At 40.8% G+C, this 27,792-nt stretch overlaps 1 protein-coding gene across 6 annotated transcripts in view; it reads left to right on the top strand.

Moving 5' to 3' along the window:
• The window catches only part of TBXAS1 (thromboxane A synthase 1), a 263,546-nt gene that overhangs the window by 176,459 nt on the left and 59,295 nt on the right, over window positions 1–27,792 (top strand). For all 6 annotated transcript variants that reach the window (XM_032689004.1, XM_032689005.1, XM_032689007.1 and 3 more), the window contains one exon: window positions 19,581–19,895. In XM_032689004.1, the coding sequence (XP_032544895.1) occupies window positions 19,581–19,895 (315 nt within the window). The remainder of the gene's footprint in view (window positions 1–19,580; window positions 19,896–27,792) is intronic.

Here is a 27,792-nt window from a genome sequence, read left to right as displayed (position 1 = left end):
TCACCCAGAGGGTGGTTGGGCACAGGAACAGGCTCCCCAGGCCAGTGGTCACAGCACCGAGCCTGACAGAGTTCAAGAAGTGTTTGGATGATACTCTCAGGCACGTGGTACAACTCTTGGGGATGGTCCTGTACAGGGCTAAGGGTTGGACTCAGTGATCCTTGTGGGTCCCTTCAACTCAGCATATTCTGTGACAAGAGCAGGAGGCAGAAATCTGTGCATATGCAGCCTGTTTGCAGGTTTTACTGGTTGATGGAGCAGAGGTATAAGGTTATATTGGAAGGAATATAGGGAGGTGCTGTAAGAGATAACACATGGCAGTAGCTACCCAGTATCAGGGCAGTGTGGAGGAAAGTACAAGGTCCATGTTTGCCTTAGCAGTGTATGCATAAGTCCATGGACCCATCTGCTCCTGGACTTTTGCCTAGTTTGCGAAACTGGCATGTGGGAGCTATTTCAAATGCTGGGAGTTAAACACTTAAGACCAGATTTCTAAGGGCACATTAAATCCCCTTTGCAGTTCAGAGTTATTACTGTGGCTTTCAGAAGTGGCTGGAAAGTTTGGAGCTTCCTCTTTTTCCCTTTTCACTGTCTGTTTTGTTACATGCTCTTAGAATTTGGACTGTTTTAGGTTGGTGGTGCGTGAGTCTTGTTACAAGTGTGGGCAACTTAATAATTTGCCAGGGGCATAAAAATGGTATGTGAAACAGATCAAAATGCAGGGTTTTTTTAAATTAATCCAGAAATTAAATCTGTAGAGATTAGGTATCCCAGGTAGCCCTGCATGTGAAGGAGAATTATGTCCTGTGTCCTAGGTCTCAAATGATGAAATGTACCCACTGAAGCCACTCGAAATTTTGGCATTGAATTTTAATGAACCAAGATATAACTGGTGGCTACTGGTTTGTGCTAATATTGAGAGCTGTAAGCCAAGTTTTATTATCTCCCTGAGGTCCATCAGGCCAATGGGTATTCCTTAGGCTGCCACATTCCTAGATGTTACATTGTGTGCATCTTTTACTCCTCATTGATTTTAACATCATTAAAAATACTTTTGGGTTCTTTTCTTGAGGTGGGGGTGATGGGACGGGTGAAAAAAGCCTTTGGAGCAAACAGTGAAAAGCTCCATGACAGTGATTCAGCTGAAGCTTGTCTTCCTCTCATCTGCAGCTAATGTGAACAAAGAATAAAGAAAGGCCAAAAAACAACGTGGCAAGCAAAGTCAACCTGTTATCATCCCTGTTCTATCAGTAAATGAAACAATGCTTCTGAATGCCTAAAGATAATCCCATGGGTAGATAGTAATTTTACAGCCAGGTTTAGATCTAATAATATGCTTGCAGCTAACATGAGATCTGTGATGTCACTTTCTCTCATCCTGTCGTTTAGTGGTGCAGATGTCATTTTAATTATATATTATCTTTCTGTGGTCACTCGAATAATTTTAGTCCTGGATATTCAACTCATTTGGCTTATGTACAAAAACATTTAGTGGTTGTACTTTAGAAATTTTAATATGTTACATTTATTCATGGATTCAAATTATTGTAAAAGGCTTTTCCCACTATTTACAGAAGAGCAAATTTACCCTGCTCAGAAGAAAAAGCACAAATTTAATGCACCACTTAACACCTACTTTGAAGACTCCAGCAGGATTTAAGTGTTCAAATACCTTATCCTGATTATCTGCCCAGGTTTAAATTTTTCCCTGAGGCAAAATGTTTCTAGAAACAGGGCAGATAGACTGTTTATTTCAATAAATGATCTTTGATAGATTTTAATTTAATAATCTGATATGCAAATCATCATTCCTGTAAGAGTTGTTTTATATCATGTTATAGCTCAGTTCATAACCTACCAGTTTCTTTTAAATTATGATATCTAAATGAAGGAGTCTTTCATAGTGCTCAAAACTGAAACTTCTGTCCAAAACTGTGGGTTGAAACTAAGCCCTCTGTCAGCAGATGGAAGTCCAGAGTTTAATTTGTAATAGCAATTGGAATGTAACAATTTAAGAGTATTGCAAAACATTATTTTTGGAAAATCCCAACAGATCTGTGGGAAAATCCATTTTTCAAACTATGCATCCTTTAACAAGAAGAATTGAAGAGTTCATAAAGGCTTCAACACATTGTTCTGACATATCCTGATTTTTCCAGTCATACTGTCTTCTGTGAATGCATAATTCAAGGTCACAGATCCATGCCAGGACAGTAGTGATCCAGTGATGTTTCTGATGATTATCAGCTCCTTCTTGGTGGTCTCAAGCTGATTTGAAATGAGAGGATGACAAAGCACAGGGAAGTATCACCAGAACTGTTTTCATCGGCATCTTAGTTCACAGTTTAGTTGGTCTGGATGGAGACCTACAGACTATGTGAATGCTTTTAATGTAAAACAGACAGAAGGAACCACAGGAGAATAGTGTGAAGGCTGTGCTGCTGTGAGCTACGCTTTCCATTGAACCACGTGGTGTAAAGCCACAAAAACTGTACAGTGTTGTCAATCCTGGTGATGATCTGGTGTCCTGTGGGTTGGTATGGCTCTGGGATGCTCTGTAACTCTGCTGTGCCAGGCAGAGATCAGAAGAGGTTGTCGTCTTGTCAGCAATTGCCAGTGAACAATTGCAGACCCCTCCAGTTTTCCCCACTTGCCATTCTTGTTCCTGGTCAATCTTTTCCCTGATCCCTGGTAGCTACAGTCAGTGGCTCTGCTGTTCCCAGGCTGCCTGTGTGCCTGGGCAGGCACAAGTGATTCCTGGTGAGTGGAGATCCTTTGGTTTGTCAGCATCAACCAGGTCAGGAAACTGAATTTTGAATAACTCTGAAACTAAGGTATTTAAATACTTGCAAAGGAGATGGGGCTGCTCTTGCACTATGGTCTAGCAATCAAAATGTGCTATAAGGAAGAGGTATCTTTTAATATCTTTCTGGGAAATGATGGCTTGGTTAGAACTTCAATCTCTGGAACACCGATTCCCAGGGAAAACATGCAATGAGCTTCCCTAAGGTGAAGAGGGACGTGTGTGTGTGTACCTGCATTCTGGAGGATAAGGGACAATCTGAAAACCTAATTACTCTGACATTCTGTTCTTTTCTCTTCCTTCCCCAGCAGCTCCCTGGAGTTTTTCCTTTTCATGAACTAATGAACTATTTTATTCAAGAACTGCTTGAAATGAGTTGAGCAGAGGTAATCCTCCTGAAAAAGTCTGATCCTCTCCTTGTCAAGGGAAAACTATACAATTACAAAGAAAACTTAGTTAAAAATTTGCTAAATACTATGTACAGTCCAGGGGCTATGTGTATGTTTGAACTGTGTAAATGCAGTACAGATGTTAAAAAGTAAATATTTTCCTACAGAAACAGCAGATGGGAGGATTAGACACCTTCTAAGAGTATGCAGTATTCTTGCCTTTGTAGAAAACCAAGCAAAACTTGTTTATATTTGGAAGAAAACGGTGTCCATATAAGGATACACACTATATGGCAATATTAAATAATCCATTTTTATTGATTAATAAAGTCATTAAAACAAAGGATCAGTCTGGTCCTTTTGTTTTTCTAAGTCTGTAGGAGGGATGCTGTAATTCCATTCTGCTGGGTGGTTCTCATGGCTTGATCATCTCATTATCCTCTGCCTTTGTCAGGAGGAAATGTGAAGTGGACTTTCAGAAAGGTAAATATGTATCTTAAAGATATAGATGAAATTTGGGCTAAATATGTAGTTCAAATACAATTCTCAAACCTGTATTTCTGCTGCTTTAAGCAGAAGGATACCGTTCCTCTAGAATATGTTAAAAACCTTTTGAACATTAAATCTGGTGTCTGTGCTTGGGCAGCATACAGTGATTCTGAGAAAAAAAAAGTAGCATTATGTTAAAAGGCATTTTAGTTATTCACCTTCTTTTAGGAATCCAGCCATATCCTTGCTTTTTAAATTGTACTCCTTCTTTCTCACATTTGAGGAAAAATATTTTTTTTAAAATGTATTTATTTATTTATTTTTCTTAAAGATGTAATTCCTTTTGTGACTTTCTCAGGATTTCTGAAGTGGGTCTTTAAACATAGCAAAGCCACAAAACCTTGAATAGAGATGAACTTGAAATCCCTATTACTTTTGGACACCAGTTGCAATTTCTTGATCAGTCTGCTGTTATCTTTCCAAGGATGAATTGCAGGCTTACCAAATGTGATCTTTGGGTTTCAGGCCTGGACTGAAGTGTCTGGCTGAGGTGCTTTCATCATGAAATGTAGTTCTGCAGTCTCTCTGCTCAAAAGAGATCAAGGACAGAATAAGTAACGAGAGCAGTGACTTTCTCGCCTCCCCGAGGAGTGTTGGTAGGGAGCGCTGGAAGAGTTTTGTGTTACTGCTGCATCTGTCCCAGTTCTACAGCCCAGCACACCTGTGAGCCCAGCACTTTATGAGCACTATGGTCACAAGAAGTCAACAAATATGTGCTTGGTTACCTGCTGCCAGGAGGCACATACCAGATCTGCTTGCCTATTGCTCACTCTTTGCTCTAACACAGCATTTCTACTGCCTCCTTGGTTATGTCTCAGAGTACTTTGTGGATTCTAGACAAGGAATAGACAGATGGTATCATGTGTATATATTATCTGCCCCACTCTAGCAAACCCTGCCTCAACCCTAACAATATAATCTTGGCATCTGGAACTCTTTCTCTGATGCCTCCATCTCTCCCCACTCCCTTTCGGTCTTTCTCAGCCACTCCAGTGTATCTTAATTTCTTCTTCAGGAGGTGACAGGAGTGGTGTCCCTATCTCATATTTCACATGTCTCACCTCAGCTGTAATCTGGGGTTCAAAGTGCCATCATGTACATGAGCCATCTCATTGACTTCTTGGAGCACTGCTCACATTGAATCACAGAATCATTTAGATTGGAAAAGACCTTTAAGATCATTAAGTCCAACCATTAACCCAGCACTGTCAGGTCCACCACAAAACCGTGTCCACCAAGTGCCACACCTACATGGCTTTTACATACCTCCAGAGTTCGTGACTGAACCACTTCCCTGGTTAGCTTGTTTCAATGGCTGACCACCCTTTTGGTGAAAAATTATTTCCCAATATCTGGTCAAAACTTCCCTTGGTGCAACTTGAAGCCTGTTACTTGTTACTTTAGGAAAGAAGGCAACCCCCACCTGGCTACAACTTCCTTGCAGGTGGTTGCTGAGAGTGATAAGGTTCTCCCTAAGCTTCCTTTTCTCCAGGCTCAACACCCCCAGCTCCCTTAGCCACCAAAGACTGGTGCTGCAGACCCTTCACCATCTCTATTGCCCTTCTCTGGACTTGCTCCAGCACCTCAATGTCTTTCTTTTGGTGAGGGGTCCAGAACTGAACACAGGATTCAAGGTGCAGCCTCACCAGTGCTTGAGTAAGGGGGGGATGATTATGCTTCAGTTTGCAAGAACGTAGACTTGTACCAAAGGACAGAGATGAAATCAAAACCCAGGTTGTTCATGCTGATTAGTCTGGTTACATTTTTGCATATCCAGATGTGCCAAGAATAGTGCATATAGTACCAGGAAAATGTGAGTATCTATGCAGGAAAAACTAACTTCAGTTTTTAAGAGACGTGTGGTGGAACTCCTCCAGAGGGCCTTCAAAGAAATCATAACTTTGGGCCTTTCTGGGCAGAACAGGGGAAGTTCAGATGCTCCCTGTAGCTGCATTAATCCATAGGAAGTGACTAAGTCAACAGGATGCCTTTGGAGTTAAAGGGGGAAGGACTTAAATGCTTCTGTCAATAAGTTTTTCATGCATTTTCCTCCTGTTTTCACCAGCCGGTGCAGGAAGTGAAGATGGACATTTTGCTTTGCTAATCACAGCATATGAGAAACATCTTTTAATTGAGAAGGGTGGCTTCTTTAGTGTTGAAAAAAGGCTTTTTCATCTAGACTGAAAAAAAATAAACCCACATGCTCAGTTGTTGGTAATGTCAAGGGTTTTAGTGACTTCTAAAAATTGTATTTATTTTAAGTGACTGATTTTACCATATACTGTTTAACAAAAATCCAGGCCAAAAGATAGCTTAAGGACTCTTTCAAATAATGTTTGCAGTAAAATTTCTCTGAAAAACTGGAAGATGAAAGAATTGAAAGGCAAACTTGCCTTTTTCAAAAAACCCGACCCCATCATTGAAGGGAAAGATCTAAAGTACTCTTTTCTTTTTTTTTTTCCTTTTTTTTTTTCCCCCTCCTTCTAAGTGCTGGTTGTTGTGGCTATACCCTGTTTTTCTTCTTGATACTGAAGGGGAGGGAGTGGTCACAGCTCTGTTTTATGTGTCCATAAAAATAAGAAGAGCAAGAGCTCATTGTTCTTTGAAGGTGGGATCCAGAAAACGCTGGTTTGTGTCACTGAGTTTTGTGGTGGCTTGACCAGCACAGGCAAAAAACCAGAGGGTAAGGAAGCCAAAAAAAAAAATAGTTGTTTCTTATAAGGTCTTTTGCTTCTCCTGGCCCATCCCATCATGAATTTTTTGTTTTACCCTTCTTTATGATGAAAAGGGGACCCTGTGCTTGCTATCCAAAGAGAGGTTCAAACACTGAAAATCCTGTTTATGCCTGTGGTAATTCCCTGTAGGCAATAACGTCAGTGCTGGCCACTTGTCCCAGCCTGATCCTGTTCTAGTAATGAGTATTCGCAGCATGCATTTCAGTGTCTGATTAAATCTTTCTGAAAGGCCATCTGTTTAAGGAGGATGTGGCATTGGCTTTAATACTTTTTATACCTAGTACTCAATACTGTTCTTTCATGACCTTAAACATGAAGTTTGTCCCCTTGGTTAGGCAGCAACTTTCCTGATACTCTGATCAGAGAAAATAATTGAATCAAGGCTGTTGCAACCTGTTGGGTCACTGTGTCTTTGGGGAAATGTTCCTGGTGTTGAAGCCATGAAAGTTACATGTACCCAATGAGATTTTGTTGTGTCCAGAGCTGAGAAAAAGGTATCTGTTTTCTGGGAAGGGAGTAAAGCATCTCCAGCTGCCTTTCTTTTCTAGCACTTGGAGTAGAATCTGATGTAGTCATATATCTGTTGATACATGCCAAATCAGCAAATAATCTGGCCGTTCTGCTGCATGTTTTCATCTGTGCAAAATATCCAGCCTAAGCAGTGATACGTCTGTCTTTCAGGTTCATCTTCCTATAGGCTTGAAAGCACAGTTTCCCTTTGAGATTCTGTTGGTGTAAAGCAAATCTTGTCCAGCCTGTCTTTTCCCGCTTCCTGTCATTTGCTTTCCTTCATGGTATGGTCTCAGTATTCACCCCTTTGGCTGAAAGGAAAAATTATCACCCTGAGGTTTTGCGCATTCCCTTTCTTTTGTAACTTCTCTCTCTTACTGTTCCTCATCTCTTCTGTATGTTACCTTTGCAGTCTGTTCCCCACAAGTTTCTCAGAAGATCCTGCTGGAGGTCACTGAAAGCCCTTCCTTTCCCTGCTTAATCTATAATCTGGGTGGGGGGTTTTCAAATCAGCAAGCAAAAGGAGTATTACATTAATTTAAGTAATCTGGAGATTAATTTTCTGCAAAAGAAAGTGGTGACCTTTAATGCCAAGGTGGGATATGAGATCTAATCTTTATTTACATAGTCTTTTATTTTGTTTTGTTTTTACTTTTCTTGATCTAAATCTGCAAGGGATCTAGTGAGTGGGACTGGGAATTTCATGTATTTGTTTTACCTTGTTGCTCAGAGCAATAGCATGTTTAGGTGTTTTCCCTCTACGAGCAGACTTTCTTCTGACATATGTAACTGGAGCATAGCATCTAAATTCTTAATTTAGAAAAAAAATCACAGATTTACTGACCTAATTGCAGTAACAGAGCTTTTTCTTTCTCTGTCAGTTTTAATAATTTCAGTTTTGTCTTTCATACTTCATCCTTTCCCCCCCACCCTTTTTTCTGTTGTTTGTTCACCATTTTTCTTCCTTGAGTCCCTTCCAGAATGAGAGGGGGAGTTGCAGCACTTGTGGTATTAGTGGGTGATGTTTGACTTTGTCTCTGTTAGTCTTTGTGGCCCTGTTTGCCTACAGTGACCTCTCAGCCCCCCACGCTGCCTTCTTTTTGCAATACATGACCTTTTCTGAAGCAGTTATGAAAAAGCCATTCCATGATATTTCACACTTGTTCAACCATCTTGTCCATCTTTTGGCATGTTTTGATCTCTGGAGGTTTTCCCCTTGATCTGTCTCAACTGTTGCTATCTACTTTGCACTCCTTTGATATTTCTCCCTTCTCTCTTGTGTCTACTTACCTTAGCAGATCCATACTCATAAGAGACACTGACAGTCCATCTTGCCAGCAGGAGAACCATTTATGTGGCCAGCAATTGGATGCCAAGTACCTGAAATTGCTTTTCTTTTGAACCTGGTGACAAGTCAGTCTGACCATCTCAGTGCACAAAGGTGAACAACTTGGTTTTCTGGGGTAATTCTCTTCATGCCACTGCGTCTAGGCTGCCCCAGGGGCTGCCTCTCCCCGCCTACCCCCTGCCTCCAGTGCACTGGAGCCAGCAGAACCAGAGGATTTTGCTAGACCCCATCCGCTCACGGCCGTATTTGGATTTTGAGGATAATTTAACATTAGAGTTACTTATTATGGAAAACGACAGATTGTCTGTCACTGGAAAACTTGAGGAGAAGCTTTCTAAAACGTGCCCTTGATGTCAGCTGGCTATGAGGCAGGAATCCCTGCGTGGCGTTCCTCCATCTGCCTTTTGTTAAGAGCAGCCTGAACGACTGTGGCAATTCCTCTTCTTCATGAAAATCTGCATAGGAAATCCTGCATCTGTGGCAGTCAATGGCAGCCTTGCCCTGGCTTCACAGCCTGTGGCTGTTCAGGGCTTTCTCCACTTTCCTCACAGCATCTACCCTTCATTTTTCCCTCCCGCTGGGATAAGCAAGCTGTATCTAACAGAGACAGAGACTAAAGGGGAGCTGGGCACCTCCTTTCTCTCTTCAACAGAAATGTACACTTTTTAATAATGTAATCTCAATTAAAAACATACCAATTAAAATTGGCTTTTTAGTAGCTCTCTGGGGAGAGGGAGCTATAATTCACATTAAAATGTAAAGCTTTAGAAGCAGGGAGAGCTAGGTGCATTGCAAGTGCCCAAATATTCAGTGATTTTAATTACAGTGGAAACTTGATAAATTGCTTTGTGCCACAATCCATTATTAACAGCTTAATGAATATCACTGCTGCCTGTTTTAAACTGCTCCACAGTGAAAATGATCGTCAGCATTTCGTTTGTGAACTCTGATTTTTTAGCATGTTCGTATCTTACCCCTTAGAAAGAGGAGTTGGGTGAAAGTCTGCAGGTTTGGCTTTGGGTCTGGGTAAGTTCTGCTGGTGGCAGCCTCCTGAGAGAGAGAGGCAGGAGGAAAGATGGTGCTTTTGTATTTCACCAATAATTGGGACTGGCCAGGGTTTAAATCTGCTTCTTGCAGTTTAAGAACAATGTCTTTGAGCATGCAAAGAGCCTTCTGCATGCCCGGAGCTGAGGGACCACCAGATTATGAGGCTGTTTCTCTGCACAGTACACATGAAGGATAAATGACTGTTTTGGGTGTCTGCTCAGGGGTAAAGGAAAGCAAGCGTAGCAGCTTGTGATCGAGCATACTGCTGCTGAGCTTATTTTGGAGTGAGCAAAGTGCAAGCTGGTTTGAGTTTTCTAAATTTTAGCCAGCAAAAAGCTGATTTGAGGCATGGAATTAGTCAAGTCCTTTTGGAGTGCTGAAATGTAAGCACTGATCGTGCTCAGCTTTGAATAGGGACTAACCAGTTATTTTTTTCTTGACAGTTATTATGGCTGTAATTGTGCTAATATTATGATGCTACATATTTATATGTATATTTGTAGTAAAATGGTACCTTTATCCCACTTTTTAAAGCAGCTTAGTATTTCAAGGATAAAGGTTATTATTAGGAATGTTTTTATTTTAGATGCTAACAGCAGGTGTAGTGGGCTTATAGTTGTACCCCATTGAAGTGTTAAGTCATAGGAATTTAAAGAGCCGTGGCCTGGCTTCTATGAGATTTATTATTTATTGTGGGTGTTCTGTTTTCACTTGATCATGTGGTCCAACCAGAGGGTCACAGTCTCCAAAATGGGATTACTGCCAGGTGTTGACAAGATTTTGACAAGATCTGAGTGAGGTGCAAGATAGATCTCAGGACAGAAATTACTGGGAACTGTTCTTCTCCTTCAGAGAAATTGCAAATGCCTATGTGGGATAAATATGATTTTTCTGAATGTCTTAGGGGCTTGCTATTATTATTCTGATTATGTTTTTCTGTGTATCAACAAAAATTTATTCACTTTCACCGTCTCAGGAACGTTAACATTAGTCATGATGATGTTAACTTGCACCCTGTCAGTTACACAGAGCTCTTCTGGTCCATCATATTGATAATTACACATAGGAATTTATTTTTTTCTTTTGAAAAATCTTTTATTGACAGAGGAGTAATGATGCCTGTAAGTTCCTTAAGTATTGCTCAGTCAGGGATATGTAAGATGCAGATGTCCTCATATTTTTGGGGAGAAAGACAGCTCATACTTGGCATGCTGTTAATATTCACGTGTTTCTGTGGTTGTATTTTTGTTTTTAGTTTGATTTTAGGAAGCATTCCAGGCCACAGGGCTGCCTGGCTGTCATTTTTCATGCATCCCTGTACTGGCAGAGGACAAAGTGGCATGAAGGATATGAAATGCCATCTTTTTAGTTTTTCTTTTGTTCTTTAATTCACGCACACATGCTTCTTCTGTGTGTTTATCAGTGTGCACAAAATGCCTATATTTGCAAGATAATAGCTGTGTAAATATTAGAAAGTCATATTGAAACTCTGTGAAGGAAAAGAGAGCAAGGGGAGAATCCTTCCTGCTACCGAGGAGCCATCTATTGGATAAAACCCATAACTGAACTGAGCATCCGTGAAACTGCAGAGGACAACACAGTTTGTTGTTGGTCACCAGTAGCTAAAAATAATCCTTTCCTTCCCGATTCCGCTTTCACCCTCTGTGTTAGAAACCTGTAGGAACCTTTGTCCCTTTGTGCACACAAGTCATGAGAGTCAGATATAGGTGTCATTTAGGTACTTTAGGTAAAAGCCAGCTTAATATAGCTGAAGATCCAGGATAAATCTTAATGAAGGGTGCAGGTGTGATCATGAATGGATAAGCCAGCAGTAGGATTGCCTGCCAGAAGTGGAGAGCAGTTGCTCAGAGAAGTGATAAAGACAATTTTTTTTTCCATTTTGTTAATAAAGTGTGCAAATAACATTACCTGTACCTTTGGGTTTTTTTCTGGTAACAGCACATTTATATCAGTCTCACAACCATGATTTGTTTAGTTAAAAAAATATATTTTTTTTTTTTTTGTTACCTGAAATTACTTAATGGCATCACAAAGCCAAATAATGAGGTGCTCTTTCCCTCAAAACATATGCAATCTATATATCCTGTAATGCAGAAAGAGAGGATCTTGAACAAACCCTGGGGAGAGATAAGAGAGGGCAGGATGTGAACAGTAAATTCCCAGAATGGCCCGGAAACATCCTGATGGCTCTTCGAAGTGAGTGGTGGGGCTTTGCAAGTATGTTAAGAGAAGCATATGTGGCAGGAAGAACAAAGGTTAAGGAAGCAATAATGTCATTCCTGTGCATTTTCTGGAATGTCAGGCAACGGCTAAACCAAGAAATTATTATTATTCAGGAATTAAATTTAAGCAAATACAATTATAATCTGTGGCAAATAGAAAAGGAACAGAGGGCTGCCTGCAACAGCAGCGTTTAGTCAGCAATTTAAGTCAGCAGAGGGTCAAGCTTCTGGGTGTCAGATACTTAGCCTAAAACACTCCCTTCCTGTATCCTCCCTTCCTTGTGCAAATAACAGAGGGGAGGAGTGTCAGAGTGTTTGCTGGGAGGCCAGATAAGCTTTGGGAGACAACGCATGCACACAGTGTGAAGTAGGATGGTCAGCTCATTGCTGACTTGGGAATCTGTGCCTGTTCCACACCCTGGCATACATGAGGGGGCCTGACACAAACTATTCTTTTACCCCATCACTCAGTTAGTTCTCTTGCTCTGTTTTCCCACTGTGTATTCTGATAAGCTCACTTCTCCACCTTCGAGCTGCAAAACACGTGTGGGGCAGGAGAAGCTCAGCTACCGCACACTCAAATCCAATGTTTATTGTTTGTACTGTGATAATGCCAGGAGTCATTATCAGAGTGGTGTTATCCTAAATGTTTTGCAAATACAGAATTAGGAGGTTGCTGTCCACTGATATTTGCTACCAGTGTCTCTTGCTCACCTTGATGGGAACTGGGAACACTGGATAACACTCTCTAGCCATTGAATTTTGGGCTGTTTTCTGAGCCTTCCCCTTGTGGGCATGCGATGGAGGGAGTTGTGCTGGTTGTAATGCTGTGCTGTGCCCTGGGCTGAGGCTGCCAGGCCAGCATGGCAGAGGTGCCAAGCAGCAGCCACAAAGTGTATGACATTTGTTTGCCATCAGAGTGAATTTCGTGGAGAAAAACTTAGCACTTCTCTTAGACACCCAACTCATTCTGCTCAGCCTGGTATTGGAAAGAAACTTCCCAGAGTCAGAGATGGGCCAGTTCATTAGGGGTGTAAATGGATGAGGCTGTGAGCAATCCCTTGATTTTACACTGAAGAACTGCTGGAAGGGTTTCCAGCTCTCTAGGAAAGCCATGGGTTTCTCTGTGGGCCCATATAGTTAATGAAACAATCAAATAGATGTGTGTCTTATTTTCTCTCACCCATAACTGCAGTATTTCTTCATCCCACAGATCACTTCAGCCAAGTCAGGCCTCTGACTAGGATCTTAAAACCAGTCTCCTTCTAGAAGAGTTGTAAAGACCTATATTAAGATTGCCTCAACCAGAAACAGTTCTTTGCTCCCTCTTCATTCACTAACAATTAAATCTGAAATTCAAATTTCTTTACATCCCTGGTCTGTGTGGAAACATGTGGAGAAGGAGACTGCTGTCTTTCAAGATGTGAGTGCTCTAGTGCCACTTGCAGCAGTTTAAACTGAAGGGAGATGGGTTGCTAACAAAACCTTGGTTTTAAGAATTGCCCACAGCATTATTTTCAGGTTGAATTAGGCTTACCCATGCTTCTGTAGATTATTAATGCTTTTAAACTTTGCATTTTGAAGGTCAGAAAAGTGCAAAACTTTTGAGGAGGAAACCAGCAGTACCTGAACACTCTTCTCCCTCACCTTATGGGTAGAGGCACTACTACATGAAAATAGTTTTGTGTTTTTCAACACTATGATTTTTCTGTTATCATCATGCTTTGTTAAAGACCTAGGGGACCCACTGAAGTTTTATATATATACAGAGAGAGAGAGAGAGATAAATATATACAAACACAGGTTGGGGGTGAAATCTAATGATTTACAATATTTACAGTGACTCACTGGAGGAGGGGAAACCTCTCCAGTGACAAAAAATGGTCCAGTGCTGGGGTGGACTGCCTGGGGAGGCTGTGGGAAGTGAGGGTTTGCTGGATTTTTAAGAACAGGTTAGACAAACAGCTGTCAGTGCTGGTTTGGCTGATGTTGCCTTGTGGCAAGGGGATGAAGTAGATAACTTGCTCAGTTCCTTCCAGGGCTCTTTTCCCCCTGTGATGATGCTTTTGCCTTAAACTCTTTGAGTCTTGTAAATCTGTTTTCATCCTAGGTCTTGAAGGGTTTTCTGAGAGCATCATTAGCTTTTATTCACGGGGTTTTATGACATTTGATGTTTGTTGTCCCAATTTTACAGATGGAGAAGCTGCACCAGTTATAACTGTACTTTAAAGGCAGAAAGGGGACTGCAGCTTTAAGCATCTCAGGTCAGTGCTTAACCAGTAGTTCATACTGGTCACTTGGAAGATTTAGTGGCAAACTCAGCCAATAAAATCCATATCATACTCTAATTCAGGCCTCATCTTGGCTTTATTTTTATTTTTTAAAAGAACATTGGTCACATAGAGAAGATACGTTTTGTTACCATGTTTAATACTTTCTATTTTCGGGTGCTTTCATCTATTTGCTGACATACCTGCCCCTTCTGTGCCTGGTCAGCATTTCATGTTGCCTTTTTGCAACAATATTGAAGGGACACTTCTTTTTTCTTTCAAGTAGAAAGCAAAGGCATTGCTGTAACTTCTGATGTCAAATGCAGTGTCACTGAATGCTCCCTCTTAGCTGTGAACTACTGCCAGAAACTTGCATGGTAGATTAGTGATGATAATATATGAAAGTATCAGAAAAAGTCTAAAGTTATACAAAATCTTTACAGTCTGGGATTTTAACATAAATATTAAGATCAGACCAGGATGGCAAAAGGTGCTCCACTGTCCAGGTAAGCACTTAGTGAGTTTTTATATTTTTGCCTTAAATTTAGTCAGTTTTTAAATGCATGTTAAATTGCTTTGTAAAACATGCCTGCCATCAGACATTCAGCCCATTTGCAATAAAAGCATTGCAATGGTTTCATCAGCTGATGTTAACAAATGCAAACTAAAGAGTTTTATCTGCCAGACTGAAAAGTCTCCCAACCACTCCTGAATAATGACCAAACCATGCGGTCCTTCCAGAGCTGAGCATCACCTGTGAGAGCACCGTGTCCTCAACCTCCAGACGCACAAATTTGGGGGCTGTCAGCTCAGGCATTTGAGTTGTTTCAAGCTTTTGTGTTCAAGCATAAGGCAAAAGGACAATCTCTCTGAAATGTTTTGGAATTGGATATATTGTCAGAGAAACTGGGGGTTTTTTTGTAATTTCACTGAGAAACCGAAGGAAACCTGCAAGTGTTAGAGAGAGGTTGAATTTGATCCTTTCAAAGAAGTTTGGCAAAATAATACTTTTAGTGGGACAGCATTTTGTGCTTCTTTTTCAAAAGGATCTGGGTAGCTGCCACAGTGCTTTACTGATGACTTCCTGGTGACGTAGGTTGTCTCACTTAAAAAGACGGTTGCCCGATCAAGCTTATAAAATGTGACCTGTATATACACTGATATAGCAGTGTGTACAAGTTTGCTGAGATAATATGAGTGAGATGTGATCTTCCTACCTGTTAGATATGGATTCTGAAGTCTATCTGTTTTGAGTTGCCCTCAGAGCATTTGAGAAAGACTAGGAGGGTCTGTACAGTTTGTTGTGAATGGTATTATATTACAGCATTCATTGTATGACTTTTACACCACAACAAGTGCTTTACAATTATGTCATTTATTTTTATTCCTTGATTCAACTTAAAGTTGCTTTTTGTGGCTCTCTTGAACTCCAAATGGGGAGCTAAACTATCAGAGTGGTGCAAAAATGGAGCATAGTATGAAGAAAACATAATTGAAATCACAGCATTAAGAACAAAAATTCCAACTGATGTATATTAGGTAGTTTTCCTTAATTTTTGACTTCACTGTGCAGAGAAGTTGAATGGCTTAATCTCTTTACCAAAAGCATAACCCGAGGGCCCCCTGGACCCCCAAAGCAGTGGTGAATTTGCCAGAAGGTCAGCTGGCATGTCAGTCTTAGGTATGAAAACACAATTCCCTGTTTAGGATGGAAAGAGCTGGAGATATCCCCCGCCCCCCAGGACGCTTGCCTCCTGTGAGGAAAGTCATGATGCATCTCGTGTGTGAGGGATACATCTCTCTTCTTCTGACAGCTGCAAAACTTAAAGGCAGTGATTTGAGGAGGGGAGATGGATGCTGTGGATTGGCCTTCCCCAGCACAGCACACGTCTGCTCTTCCAGCGCGTAGCACAGCGCTCGTTACGGTTCTGTGCAGAGTGATTTCTCTGCGTGGCCAGGTGATGTTTAAGGAGACTAATGAGAGAAATGATACGGCCCAGAACACTGGTGTCAGGAAATATATTGCAAGGTGTCTATCTTGGGGAAGCTGGAAGCGGGGCTTGTCTTATTATATATTTCAAAGGGGATGTCTGTGTCACCACCAAGCTAGACATGCACCCTGTCCCGTACTGCATTCAAATTATTTTTTTTTTCAAATCATAGCTTTCCATTCAATTATTATTGGCTTAATGACAGGCTCTGTGTTGTATGAGGGCAAAAGAAGAGTCCATCGCGTTAGCACACCGTACTTTTTTTGGCAGGAACTTGTTTCTGAGGCCATTGTAACATAACTATGCAAGTGTCAGAGGACAGGACAGAGGCTATTATGGACTTCTGCTTTTTGTGAGGAAAATCAAACAAATGTCCCTGATGGAAAAAAAGGAAGCCAGCAGTGGGATGTGATGACCAGAGAATGTTTTTGTGCAGTGACACTGTCAGTACCTGGTCTGTTGTCAAACTGAAAAAAATGCCTTTTTGAATGTTTTTTTTTCATTCTGCTGGCAAGCAAAGTGGAGAAACCCCTCCTGTGAATTTTCATGAGATACCTTTTCCTCATTTCTAGCACTTAACAATCCAATTATATTTGGTTTTATGCTAGTATTTGCCTCTATTGCTATTGTTAGGCTTTTGAATCAGAGTGATTTTTCCATCCTGATGGTGCGGAAAAAAATATGTTTCATTATGACTTGTTATAACCCTGGAAATATCTTCTCTTGCTTGGGTTGATGACGATTTTTTATGTTGCTTTCTATACTGATGCCTAAAGTGAAGTAGAACGAAGCATAAGGAAGAGAAGCTTTACTAAAATATCGCTCCTTCCACTGTGTAAAATTATCCTGGAAAAAGCTTGCATCTTTCTAATGTTGCACTTTTCTTCTCCCCACTATTATTCAAGCAGTTTTTACAGATGAATGTTGTTTTTGCAAGGGCTGTTTATGAAGCCATTGCTCTTAGCAACACCTGCTCACCTGTGAGCAAATTACATGGCACAGATAAGGTATCTAGTTGTTTCTCGATAGGGTGACCTTAAAAACAGATTCTGCAACAAGACAAGCTTTTAAATTCCTAACCAAATATATTACGTGAGTAATAAAAAGAGCTCCTCAAAATGGCCACAGAGGCATTTCAGAGCACATTCTTGGGAATATTCACTTGTGCTAGTATTCATTAAGTTTGCTTTCAGCAAAAATTCTCGTGAATGAAATTTTATTCTCTAGTCATTATGGTTATTACTTTACTATTGTAGCAATAACCACATGCTTTGTATAAGGCCAGGACCTGATTTTGTCTAAGGCTGGAGAAACATCTTATGGGGTCTCCAGAGAGTGTATTGTCTAAATATAAGACCAGACTTGGCTAACAGCTCATGACTGGAACTGCAAACCCTCAGAGAGCAATGGGTTTGTTTACAAGAAAATTCACAGCTAGAGAAGGATGGTTGCAGAACCATACCAAATGTTATACCTTTTGAGCTATAGGATACTACAGTGTTACAACTACACAGAATATGAATGTAATTTTACATTTTTATGTTATAAAAGTAGTTAAGATGATGGTGACTGGCTTTACAGATAAAAGAGAATATTACTACAGATGAGGTTCATTACTACATTGAACTAGTATATCCACACACTAATGAATACTTGAGATCTGGACTCTCTTGGTTGTTGTTTTTTTTTTTTTTTTTTTTTTTTGGGTGGAGGGTGTTTGTTGGTGTTTCTTCTTAATTTTAAAAGTGGCCTAATGCAAATATGAGTTCCAGGGAAATCTCTGAAGCACAGGCTATGCCAAACAGTTGGACTCTTGAGTTGTGCAATATATGGACTCCCAGGATGTGAATAAAGCTCTTCCTGGAAAAGTTAAATGAGATTTTTAGCTATTCACAGCTGAAGTCTGCATGAAGTCTTGTTTACTCCAATCTAGAGGAATATAATAGAGCAGAGGTATCCTATCATGCTGGTGGAAATTGTGCCTAAGTCTAGGCACAAGGAAGTATTTTCAGAGCTGGAGCTCATTTGCTGAGCACAATGTGTGTAACATTGCTTTGTGTACCTCTGCTTACGGGTGGAAAAGCGTATCTGCCATGCCTTGGAGGTGATTCAGTCTGGCTGACCAATGTGTTGAGTCCTTCAGCATGCTGTGGCTGGCACTGGCTGCTACCTGGAACATTGATTTTTGGGTGTACCAGGGTGCAAGCTGCACTATGGTCATGGGTACAAGGTGCATAATATACACATGCAAAATGAAAAGGTTCTGTGAGTTGGAGGGAAGGAGTGTTAAAGAGGCAGTGTGCCAATCCCTTGTGTTACTCAAACCCCGAAATAACCATTCCTCTCTGCCTGTAGATCGATCAGAACAGTTTGTTGGCAGCAGAACTAAGCACAGGACACTAAGTATTTCTGCTGTTTTGTTGTCTAACTGCTTTCTTTTCCCATGTCATGTGAAAAATAAATAACCTGATTAAATCCTTAGACATTTATAATTAATTAGTTCTTCCTTACTCTTATCTTGTTTGCCCGTCCTTTTGTCTGGCTCTTTTTTCTACTTTATCTCTCAATCATCAGATCCAAGAAATCATTCAATGATTTATTTTTAACAGATAAATGCAGCTTTACAGCATATTCTTTTTTTTTGAAAAAAGACTTGGTCCCTTCTTTTGTCCATCCCACTGCACAAGTTGTCATGTTCTGGCACTGCAGTCACTTTGAAGTCCTTGAGCTATCATGTGTTCTGTTGGTATTTGAGGAATTGAAAATCAATCACACAGCCTTATGGCTTGGGTTCAGCACAATTCTATTATGCCCACTCGCAAAAGTCAATTCAAACCTTTTGGGTTATATTTCAAAGCCTAATCAAGCTTGCTGTCCAGACTGGTTTGAAGTCAGCTCACTCTTGTCTATAGGTCTGTTTATTAGAGGTTTTGTGTCAGAAACCAGTGTAAAAGAAAGCAATTTTCATAGCAGTAGAATCATTCAGTGGGCATTTTGCAAATACAAACCACCCAAACAGGTTTTATGGTAGAGGAATACTTACTGCTGTAATACAGTTCTGCAAATATGTTTATAAAAAATGTAAACCCCCCCAAAATTATGTTGGTAACATAAAGCTACATTTATATCTGTACTTGCTCATAAAAAGATGTCCCAGTTTGCTGAGATCAGTTTTTAGTCCTGTCAGGTTAAGCTGGTAAGAAAGTATTGTAGATTCAACCCTGAATTTAGATGGTGACTTTCATGCTTTGGACCATATGAACAAACGAGGGTGGTGCACCGAAGCAGATGGACCAACTCCTCCATGAATGAGTTGTGCCACCTCCATGTGACAAGTGCCCATGGGGCTGCGTGTACAGTGTCTGCGTCAATCCCCTGATTTCCAGCAAGTGCCAAAGAATGAAAGTAGCTCTGTAGAGAACTGACCATTAACAATCATCTGTGAAAATATGTACCTGTTGTGTATTGGGGGCGGATCAATCTCATCTCTCTGTGAAGAAAGCAGTGACAGGCTCTTGGTTACTGTATTTCCAGCTGATCTGTAGAAGCCTTCTCATGCAGTGAAAGACTGGTGGCCATTTTTTGGGAGCCAAGTGTGCAGTACAAATGGGAAGCGGCTCTCTCTTGCCATCCCCTGTGGGTTAAGGTCTTTCTCTGTGACCCATTCATGTTTCTTCTCATCCTGTGTTCTGCAGAGGCGCAGTGATTTTCTCCAGTGGATGCTTGACTCCCGTGACTCAGCTGACTCCCTGGCAGCCGGGTGTTCTGATGTGATCAGCCCATCTGCTGCTTCCAGACAGAATGAGGCACCTCTTCCTGGCAGGGCCCCATCTGAAAAGCTTCAGAAGACATTAACAGAGGATGAGATAGCAGGCCAAGCTTTCCTGTTCCTGATTGCTGGGTATGAGACCACCACTAGCACACTGTCCTTTGCCACATACTTGCTAGCCACCAATCCAGAGTGCCAGGAGAAGGTGCTTCAGGAAGTTGATGAGTTCTCTGCAAAACACGTGAGTATGAAGTGCTTGTGTGGAGCTTCCTGCTCCTTCCATTCACACTCCTGTGAATGCCATCATGCCATTGTGGCACCTCCATGACCCCTATTTGTCTTAGTCATATATGCATATATTAACACTTTATTAATATTTTCAGTCAAAAATTAAAAATTAATCTCTACAGTTTAGGTTTTTTTGGAAGCTGTTAAATTATATCACTTTACAGCAACACAAGAGATGGCCTAGAAACTTTGCGTCATAGTGAAAGCTTAACCTTTTAAAAGTATTTTACATTGTTGAAGTCTGTTGTCTTGCACGCTGAGGTTCTGACCATGATGGTTCTCCATCTAAGATTGTCATTGCTCTGAGGGTGCAGATGGGTGACAGCAGTGGAGGTTAGGATTGTGCAGTCAGGCCTACAGAGCTTTTTCTCAGTGCATGCTTCATACCTGCCACTGGTATGAGCTAACTCGATACCACGAAACTGTTGATGTTCTAACTGTAGGGCTTGGGTTATATCCTTAGGTTGTTAGCTCTACATCACTGCAGCTGGAGTGTATTGACTTGTTTCATTGAAATATGGCAGACCTGTTTGTGCCCTCACGTATAGTTAGGTCAACTGACTTCCGTAAGACCTGCAAAGATGGGAAGGTGCAACTTGACCTGGAGTATGTGCAGTTTAGTTAGTACTGGTGGCAGAGTTGCACACAGAAGCACTTATTATTCAGTCCCAAGGAAAATATGGTTCATCTTCTCACCAATTCCTGAAAGCTGATAGCCTAAGAAACTAAAGTGAAATTGCTGGGAGAGATATCCAATAGGATAGGTAACTGATGTTATTCATGTCTGTCTGTAGATGGTGATCTGAGTTAGTTACCTTTTCCATGTTAGTGCATAGAAAGCTGAATACAAGCAGTAATTAACTGTCTGATTCTTTATGGATATTTCGTGTAGGGAGTCCATGCATATGGCCATGTCCACTTTAAGTAGTAATATGCTACCATAGATAGATTCGTCCTCTAGCGTGACTGGTAGTGAGGACTGTTGGATGCACACTCTATGCACCCCAGGAGTTTATTCTGGGTTAGTCTAAGCCTGGCTCTGTGTACCAAATTCCTCTTAGCAGTTGGTCTGGTTTAGTTCCAGTTAAAGGAGCCCTTGCTGTGCACTTGGAGACTGCAGTGTGAACCAGTGCAACAGATTCGGATGTGAGTCTGCTCCTGATCCAAGCTCAAGAACTAAATGGGACCTGTGTTGTTTATGGTCTGTCTGAGCTGTCACTCACCACTAGTAATATTTCAATAATAATCCAATTAAAAGGCACAATTCTTGACTCTCTTGGTTCTCTAGGAATATTTTGCTAATAATTTCAGCTTTTGCACTGTCTAGGAGACATAAGAATGCTTGTGGTAATGTGTAGAGAGATGGCACTCAAACTAAACAAATAATTTTTGCAGATTAGCACTGTATAAAGTCTGTGTGGTACCTCAACCCAAACTGGTGTCCTCATCCTAAACCATGCTGTCCCACGTCACATATAATTATTGGAAGAATCTTTCACATAACTTCTCTGTACTTTATGAATTTTCAGGTTTAGCTTTAGATGGTGCATATTTTGCTGTATGGCCAAGGGTAAGAGGGAGAGAAGAATAACTATACATCTGCAGTCTCTGATACAAGGAAATTCATAGATCTGATCTGTGCAGCCCCATCCATCAAAAAATTTCCTTTTATAAACAGTTCATGATTTGGCAGGGGGATAGAGGGGCAATACACTACTCAAGGAGCCCATCCCAGAATAAGGAAAAGAGTGCAGCAGTTCAGTCCCCTTAGTGACTGTAATTAACTACTTTTAGCCTAGATGAGATCTATGTGAACGGTTTGCAAGTTACAGGAGCAGCAGCTATTTTAGAACTGGGTATATATAGATGCTATGTTCAGTTGTCATGCAAGAGAGAGGAAGGGAGAGGACATAGAAGCTACAGGCTCACAGTTAGTTATCAAGTCAGTTGCTAAGAAATTTGATTAGGTTATTACTTGTACTCAGCACATCAGCTTTGTTCTTATCAAGGTGCTTTGCAATTTTCAGAAAGGAAGGGCTTTAGAAGGCCAAGACATGGGGAATGATACAGTCAGATTGTTTTGACAGGTGGTGGAAGACTGATTTGATTTGCAGATATGCAAGTATTAAACACAGTAGCCTCTTCAGCCAAATTTATACTCAGGTAATTATAACTACAAAATGCTCTCCACCACATCCCCTTCCTTCCTTCAACCATTTCAGTTGCCTCATGCAGCATGTTTTAGTGCCCTAATCTGTGGTGTAGAGTTGTGGTCTGATTTTACAGCAGCTGCTGTGTATCATCCCAGAGATGGCTGTACTTTGGTGGTGGACAGAGTGATTTATATACTCATTTACCAAAGTTTATAAAGACATGTGAGAGCCATCTGAGAAAAGGTGCTCTAAATGACAGGCACAGTTCCAGCTTTTTGGCACTCCAGCTGAAAACGCAAAGCACCGTGACCTTGTGATAGTAAGGAGAGAGAACAGGGTTAGTCCATCTGAGTGTACGGCAGTATTTTGGTGGCTCTGGGTGTTGTAGTTGGGGATACCCCTGAGTTTGCTGTGATTTTCGTCTGTTTTGCACAGTGGGTGTCTTAGCAGGATGGGAGAGTATAAAGGGGATGGAGAAAGCTGAGGCACTGCTGTGCTAGAGATCCCTGGGCTAGCATGGTGCAAGTGGCTGCAGTGTGGTACAGAAATACAAGACTAGGTGCTGGAAGCGGTCTAGCCCCAGCAATCTGCTGGGAGTTGGAAGCCCAGAGGAGAGTTAGGTCTGACTGATCATGTTGTCCTGCTGATCGTGTTGTGTCCAGCCAAATTTGTTTCAGAGCTGCCTTGGGAGATCTCACTGCCTCTCTCCGCCACACTACCTGAATACATGGTGGAGATGACACTTCCAGGCAAGTGTCCTCAGAAAACAGTGCCTGAAGTGAGTCATGGGTTGTCACCTCTTTTTTTACCTCCAGGACAATCCTTATGTGTTTGCTAAAGGACCTTCTAGGTCTTTCTTGGCTGATATCTCGGTGTGGAGATGGTGCCTCTTTCCCTCAAAGTGAGAAGAGGCACCTGGCCCGTTTCATAGCCTGGCAAGCAGGAGAAGACTCTAGCTTTGGTTATTGTAGAGGGTAGGACACACAGGTTATTTCCCTCCTCGCCTCTGTCTGGGTCTCTGGGGTGTAGGGAAAGGGACTGCACAGCTTTTTATTGTCTCTGGGGAAGTAGAGAGACAAGGTACTGAGTGGTGACTACTGTTGTCACACACTGCATCTTCCCATTCTACCTCTGAATCCCTGTGTCTGCTCTAACTGCACTGGGAAAAATAAGTTTAAGCATAATTCCTCTAACACAAAAATAAAAATTCAAACTGTAGAGGCTTTGACCTGATCCTCTTCATAAATCCCTTGAGGGTGTAGTATGTGCACTGTGAAGGGCAATCCACTGCAAATAAGATGCACCTATTTGCTATGAGCTTGTTGCTGGGCATGCAGCTTGCTTTGATACCATGAAGACAAAATAAACAGGATGAAAGGAGAGTTAAATATGAACTAGTGGGGGCAGGACGCCTACATCTGTGTCTGTATAAAATAATATTACTTTCTGCAGAGACCACAGATCTGTTTCCAGGACAGCAAAGAGGGGTCAGATCTTCAGGAGGCTGTAAACTGGCACATGCTTGGTATTAGCAGAGGTATGGTGATAAGCATCAGTTGAGAAGCAAGCCTGGTATATACTAGTAAAGGAGCATGGGGGGGGGGGAAAGGCTGCTATTTCAAGACCAGATTCTTTTTATAGCGTTTGTGGCTAACCGTCCCTAAACTGTTAGAGGCTATACAGTTGTGAAAGAGATGTTTTTGTCCATATTTACCAAGTGAGAAGGAATGCGCACATGGTCTTCACCCTCTGCATTTCAATCAATAATGATCCCTGTGCAGAGTTTTTAAAGAGCCCTTCACAAGACATGTATTTAGGAACAGTTCTTGTGCTTGTGACCGATTATTTTGTTGTAAAAGCATATTGATTTTTGTTTATGTGTGTGTGTGCTTAGCAAAAGCATAGCAAGCCTGCAGCACACATTTGTTCTGAGCAGATGTACACTTACTTCTGAGCACCACTGTGTGCTCTGAGTTGCTCTGTGTGTTTTGTCCTAAGCCACAGTGCTTAGGGCTTGAAAAACTGCATCTTCCATGCTGGGGATTCCCTTAATGTGAGGCCTCTTTTTCTTACTTCTATTCCCATTTTAGAATTTACATATCTCTCTCCCTTCCTTCTTCCTACTCTCAAGCCTGAATCATTCACAATTATCAATTATTTTTTTGTTGGTGGTGGTTTACTGGACTGCATAATTTTAGACAGAAAGAGTTGTGGCACAAAATAGATAGCAAAAACACAGGCAATCAAGCTAACTTCTCATGAGAAGCTATTTGTTACCCTTAGGTGAAATGTGGTGAGTGGCTATGTATGTGCTCCTGATCTGTTGCAAAGTAAACACACCAGGTTAAACAAGTGAAACTAGGTCATTTTCCTGAGGGAGGGAAAGCAAGAATACTTGGGGCAGCTAAGGAGGGCAAAAGAAGTATAAGAATGAACTGCTCTGTCTCTGTAACAATGAAATCCATACTTGAAGGTACAGAGCATAGAGAAGCCTGGAGCAAGGAGCACCTTAAATTCTAATCTTGGCTTCAGGAATAATTTACTGCATGTTCTCAGTACTGGATAACCAAGCCTTGCGTTAGCAAATGGGTAACCTTGGTACTACAAGTTTTGCAGGTTTTCTAGCCCATCATTATTTAAAGCACCCAGGAAAAAGTTGCCTTGAAGGCTTAGTGCTACTTAGTGACCCTGAGATGTGTTGCTGCACTGACACATAAGGCTTCCAGTCTAGTGAAGGACAAAGTAGCAGCTCACCGCTCCTTGCTGCTGGTGCCTAGGAATACTTTCAGGAACCCTGACAAAGGTGAAGCAGAGCACAGGATTAAGGAGTGGTAAATAAAAGTGAATAGAGGAAAGGGCAGCTATTACTGTAAAACAGTCATTGGAGACTGCAAGACTGTGTTTTCCATTCTATTTTTAAAAAGCTGTGTACAGCTCTTATCACTGTTTGATATGCTACTTAGAAACGTCAGTGTGGAGAGGAATGAAGAGCTGGATAAGACCCAGTATGTCTCTAATCCATCCAATTTTGTATCCACACAAAGTACTAGTGTAATGATTCAGTGCTGGTATGACTTACCAACATTTTCACCTCTGGCTAGATGCCATAAAGTTTAGGAAACTTCAGAGTCCTGTCATACCTTCTCACTATTTTAATGGTGATTTAGAGTTTTTTTCTTTAATAGAAACAAATCTTCCTGTTCCTATAAATACTCGATTTTCTGTTACTCTAGGGCCCAAGAATATTTTCAATACATTTAATTGAAAATGTTGACCAGACTGTTTCATCTTTATTCTTTCATGTCAATAATATTGAATGAAGTTATTGCAATCCATAGTTTTGTTTGTGAAAAGACACTGCTAAATCCCATTTTAGCTGCTGTGCACGGTCACTTGTGAATGGGCCAAGTTCAACTGGATTTATACACAAACACCTCCTTTATGACTGATGATTCTGGTGCTGTAATTTATCAGACTTACTGGATGTGGCAGTTGCTCATCTTGGGTAATTGCCATCATTGACTTGAGTGGAACCATACTACTTTACACTGGCTTATGATTCCGTTCTTCACACTGAAAAGCTCCTTCACTAATACTGCAGTCTAATGGAGATGTCTTACTGTGGAGATGTCTTATTGTAAAGAGATTTTACCATTTTAAAATTTTCCCTTCCCATAAAATTTCTAGAGAGCAGAGAGAGGTAGGACCATTTTTATGGTGTCTCTCTGCCTGATTGAGTACTTTAGGTTTTTAAGCTGTCTATGCGGAGAGTCTCCTTGGTAGGACAGAGAGTTTTCTCTGAGCGTTAGTGAAAAATGAGAGGTGAAAGTCAGAGAGATAGATGTCACTGCTGGGGAATTACTACAACAATTTGCATGAGTTTGGTGCCTTTCATGCGGTATCTCAAGGCTCTATGCTCTCAGAAGCTTGCAACTACAGAGACTAAGCTTCACTAAGCAAATATTGCTGACGGTGGAGGCTTGCATTTATCAAGGGAGATTGAATTGTAAATAGTGTGCAGAAAAAAGTCCGCAGCAGAGAGTCGCAGTTACACATGCATACACATGCACGCACAAAACATACAGAACCAGTAAGTACAAGCAATATTGTGTGTTGTTGCTGTTTATTCTCTTGATGGAAATGACACTCTTTGATTTCTTTTTTCTTTAAGAAGGTGTTGCAGAGCCTCACATAATTTACAAGTGTCAGCTGTCAGCAATCGGTTTTGTTGTAAACAAATAAAAAGATGCTTTTAAAGACATCAAGACTGAGTACTGTTAGGTTATATTTCTGCAGATCTTCATGCAATCACTCAATGTCTGAAATCAGTTATTTATCTTAGTCTCTTCCGTACGTACAGGTTGAAGATTGCATTGTACTCCATCCTTGACTTTACCAAAACCACAACCTGAGTATGAAAAAAAACTTATTTCATTCCTAGGAAAGTCCTTTTGACAACTGGTGATTCTATGTGGCCTGAAATGGTGTTGTTGAGGTGATTAATGTACCTTTATTTCAAGGAACTTCTTATTGTTGACACAATAGAGTTCATTTACCCCTTTTCACTCAAGTAAAAGAAATAAAAAGAAAAAAAAACTTTTATTTTTCCATTTGCTTGGGCTTATCAGTCTCTTGCCCATGAAGACTAATTTATCTTTTGCTTACAATGTCACATGTTGCTCAGTGACTCTGCCTTATTGCTATTCTTGGGCAAAACTGAGTCTCAGGTAATGTATGCTAGACAGATACTCATTTTCACCCCTGAATTTTCCTGGTATTTTGCCATCCTCATAATAATTGACCCACTATCACTGCTGCAGGGTTCATGTTAAAGAATAAATTTTTCTGGTGACATGGAACATTTAATGGTGAAGATGTTAATAATGTAGCTCTTTAAATGCGATTAGGCAGATCTGTTTAAAGATGAAGTAAAGGGAAGGATACATCTTTCCCCGCTTTCTATTCCTTCTCTCCCTCACCTCCATCCTTTCATCTGAGGCTTTTATGGAGGAATGAGCATATTTGCTTTTAATTTAAGGAAAAATATCACTGAGTAAGAAACTGGTTACAGTTTTCTTCAGGATTCATATCCAAACTGCTCCTGTATATGACAATCAACATGCTTCCTCCAGGGACTGAGCAAACCAAATTAAAACCAATATCAATGTCCAATCAATGCTAACTATTTATATCAGGATTAACTTTTTGGCTACATGTAGGTACATCATTTTCAGGGTGGAACATCATTGTAGATTGGTAGATCAAATTTGCACTGCACAGTTGAGCCTTGCAGAAGGGAGAAACGAGATAGGCTCAACCCACAATAAATAGCACCACCACCCACCTCCACGACTTTGGGAGGGACAAACTCTCACCAGCCTAGCCAGAAGAACTACATATGACAGGAAAAGAAGTGAACATGGCATGACTTCTCAGGAATGGGCATGCCTTCATAGGTATAAGTGCCTGTTCTTTCGGTGGTAGCCTGTCTAGCACTCAGGAGTTTTCTCAATGGGAAATAGAATGCAAGTCTAGAAAGGTATTATACTAATATATATATTTTTTATATATATATATATATATATATATATATATATATATATATAAATATCTATATTTATTATATAGATTTTTTTCATGGAATTTAGGCACCAAAAGTTTCCATAAGGTATATACTGCTGAATCATAATTATTTAG

This window comes from Chiroxiphia lanceolata, chromosome 5 (assembly GCF_009829145.1).
Source record: "Chiroxiphia lanceolata isolate bChiLan1 chromosome 5, bChiLan1.pri, whole genome shotgun sequence".
In the NCBI taxonomy this organism is placed as follows: Eukaryota; Metazoa; Chordata; class Aves; order Passeriformes; family Pipridae; genus Chiroxiphia; species Chiroxiphia lanceolata.
Note: the sequence above shows the minus strand (reverse complement) of the source record. Positions and strands in the feature narration are given on the sequence as shown.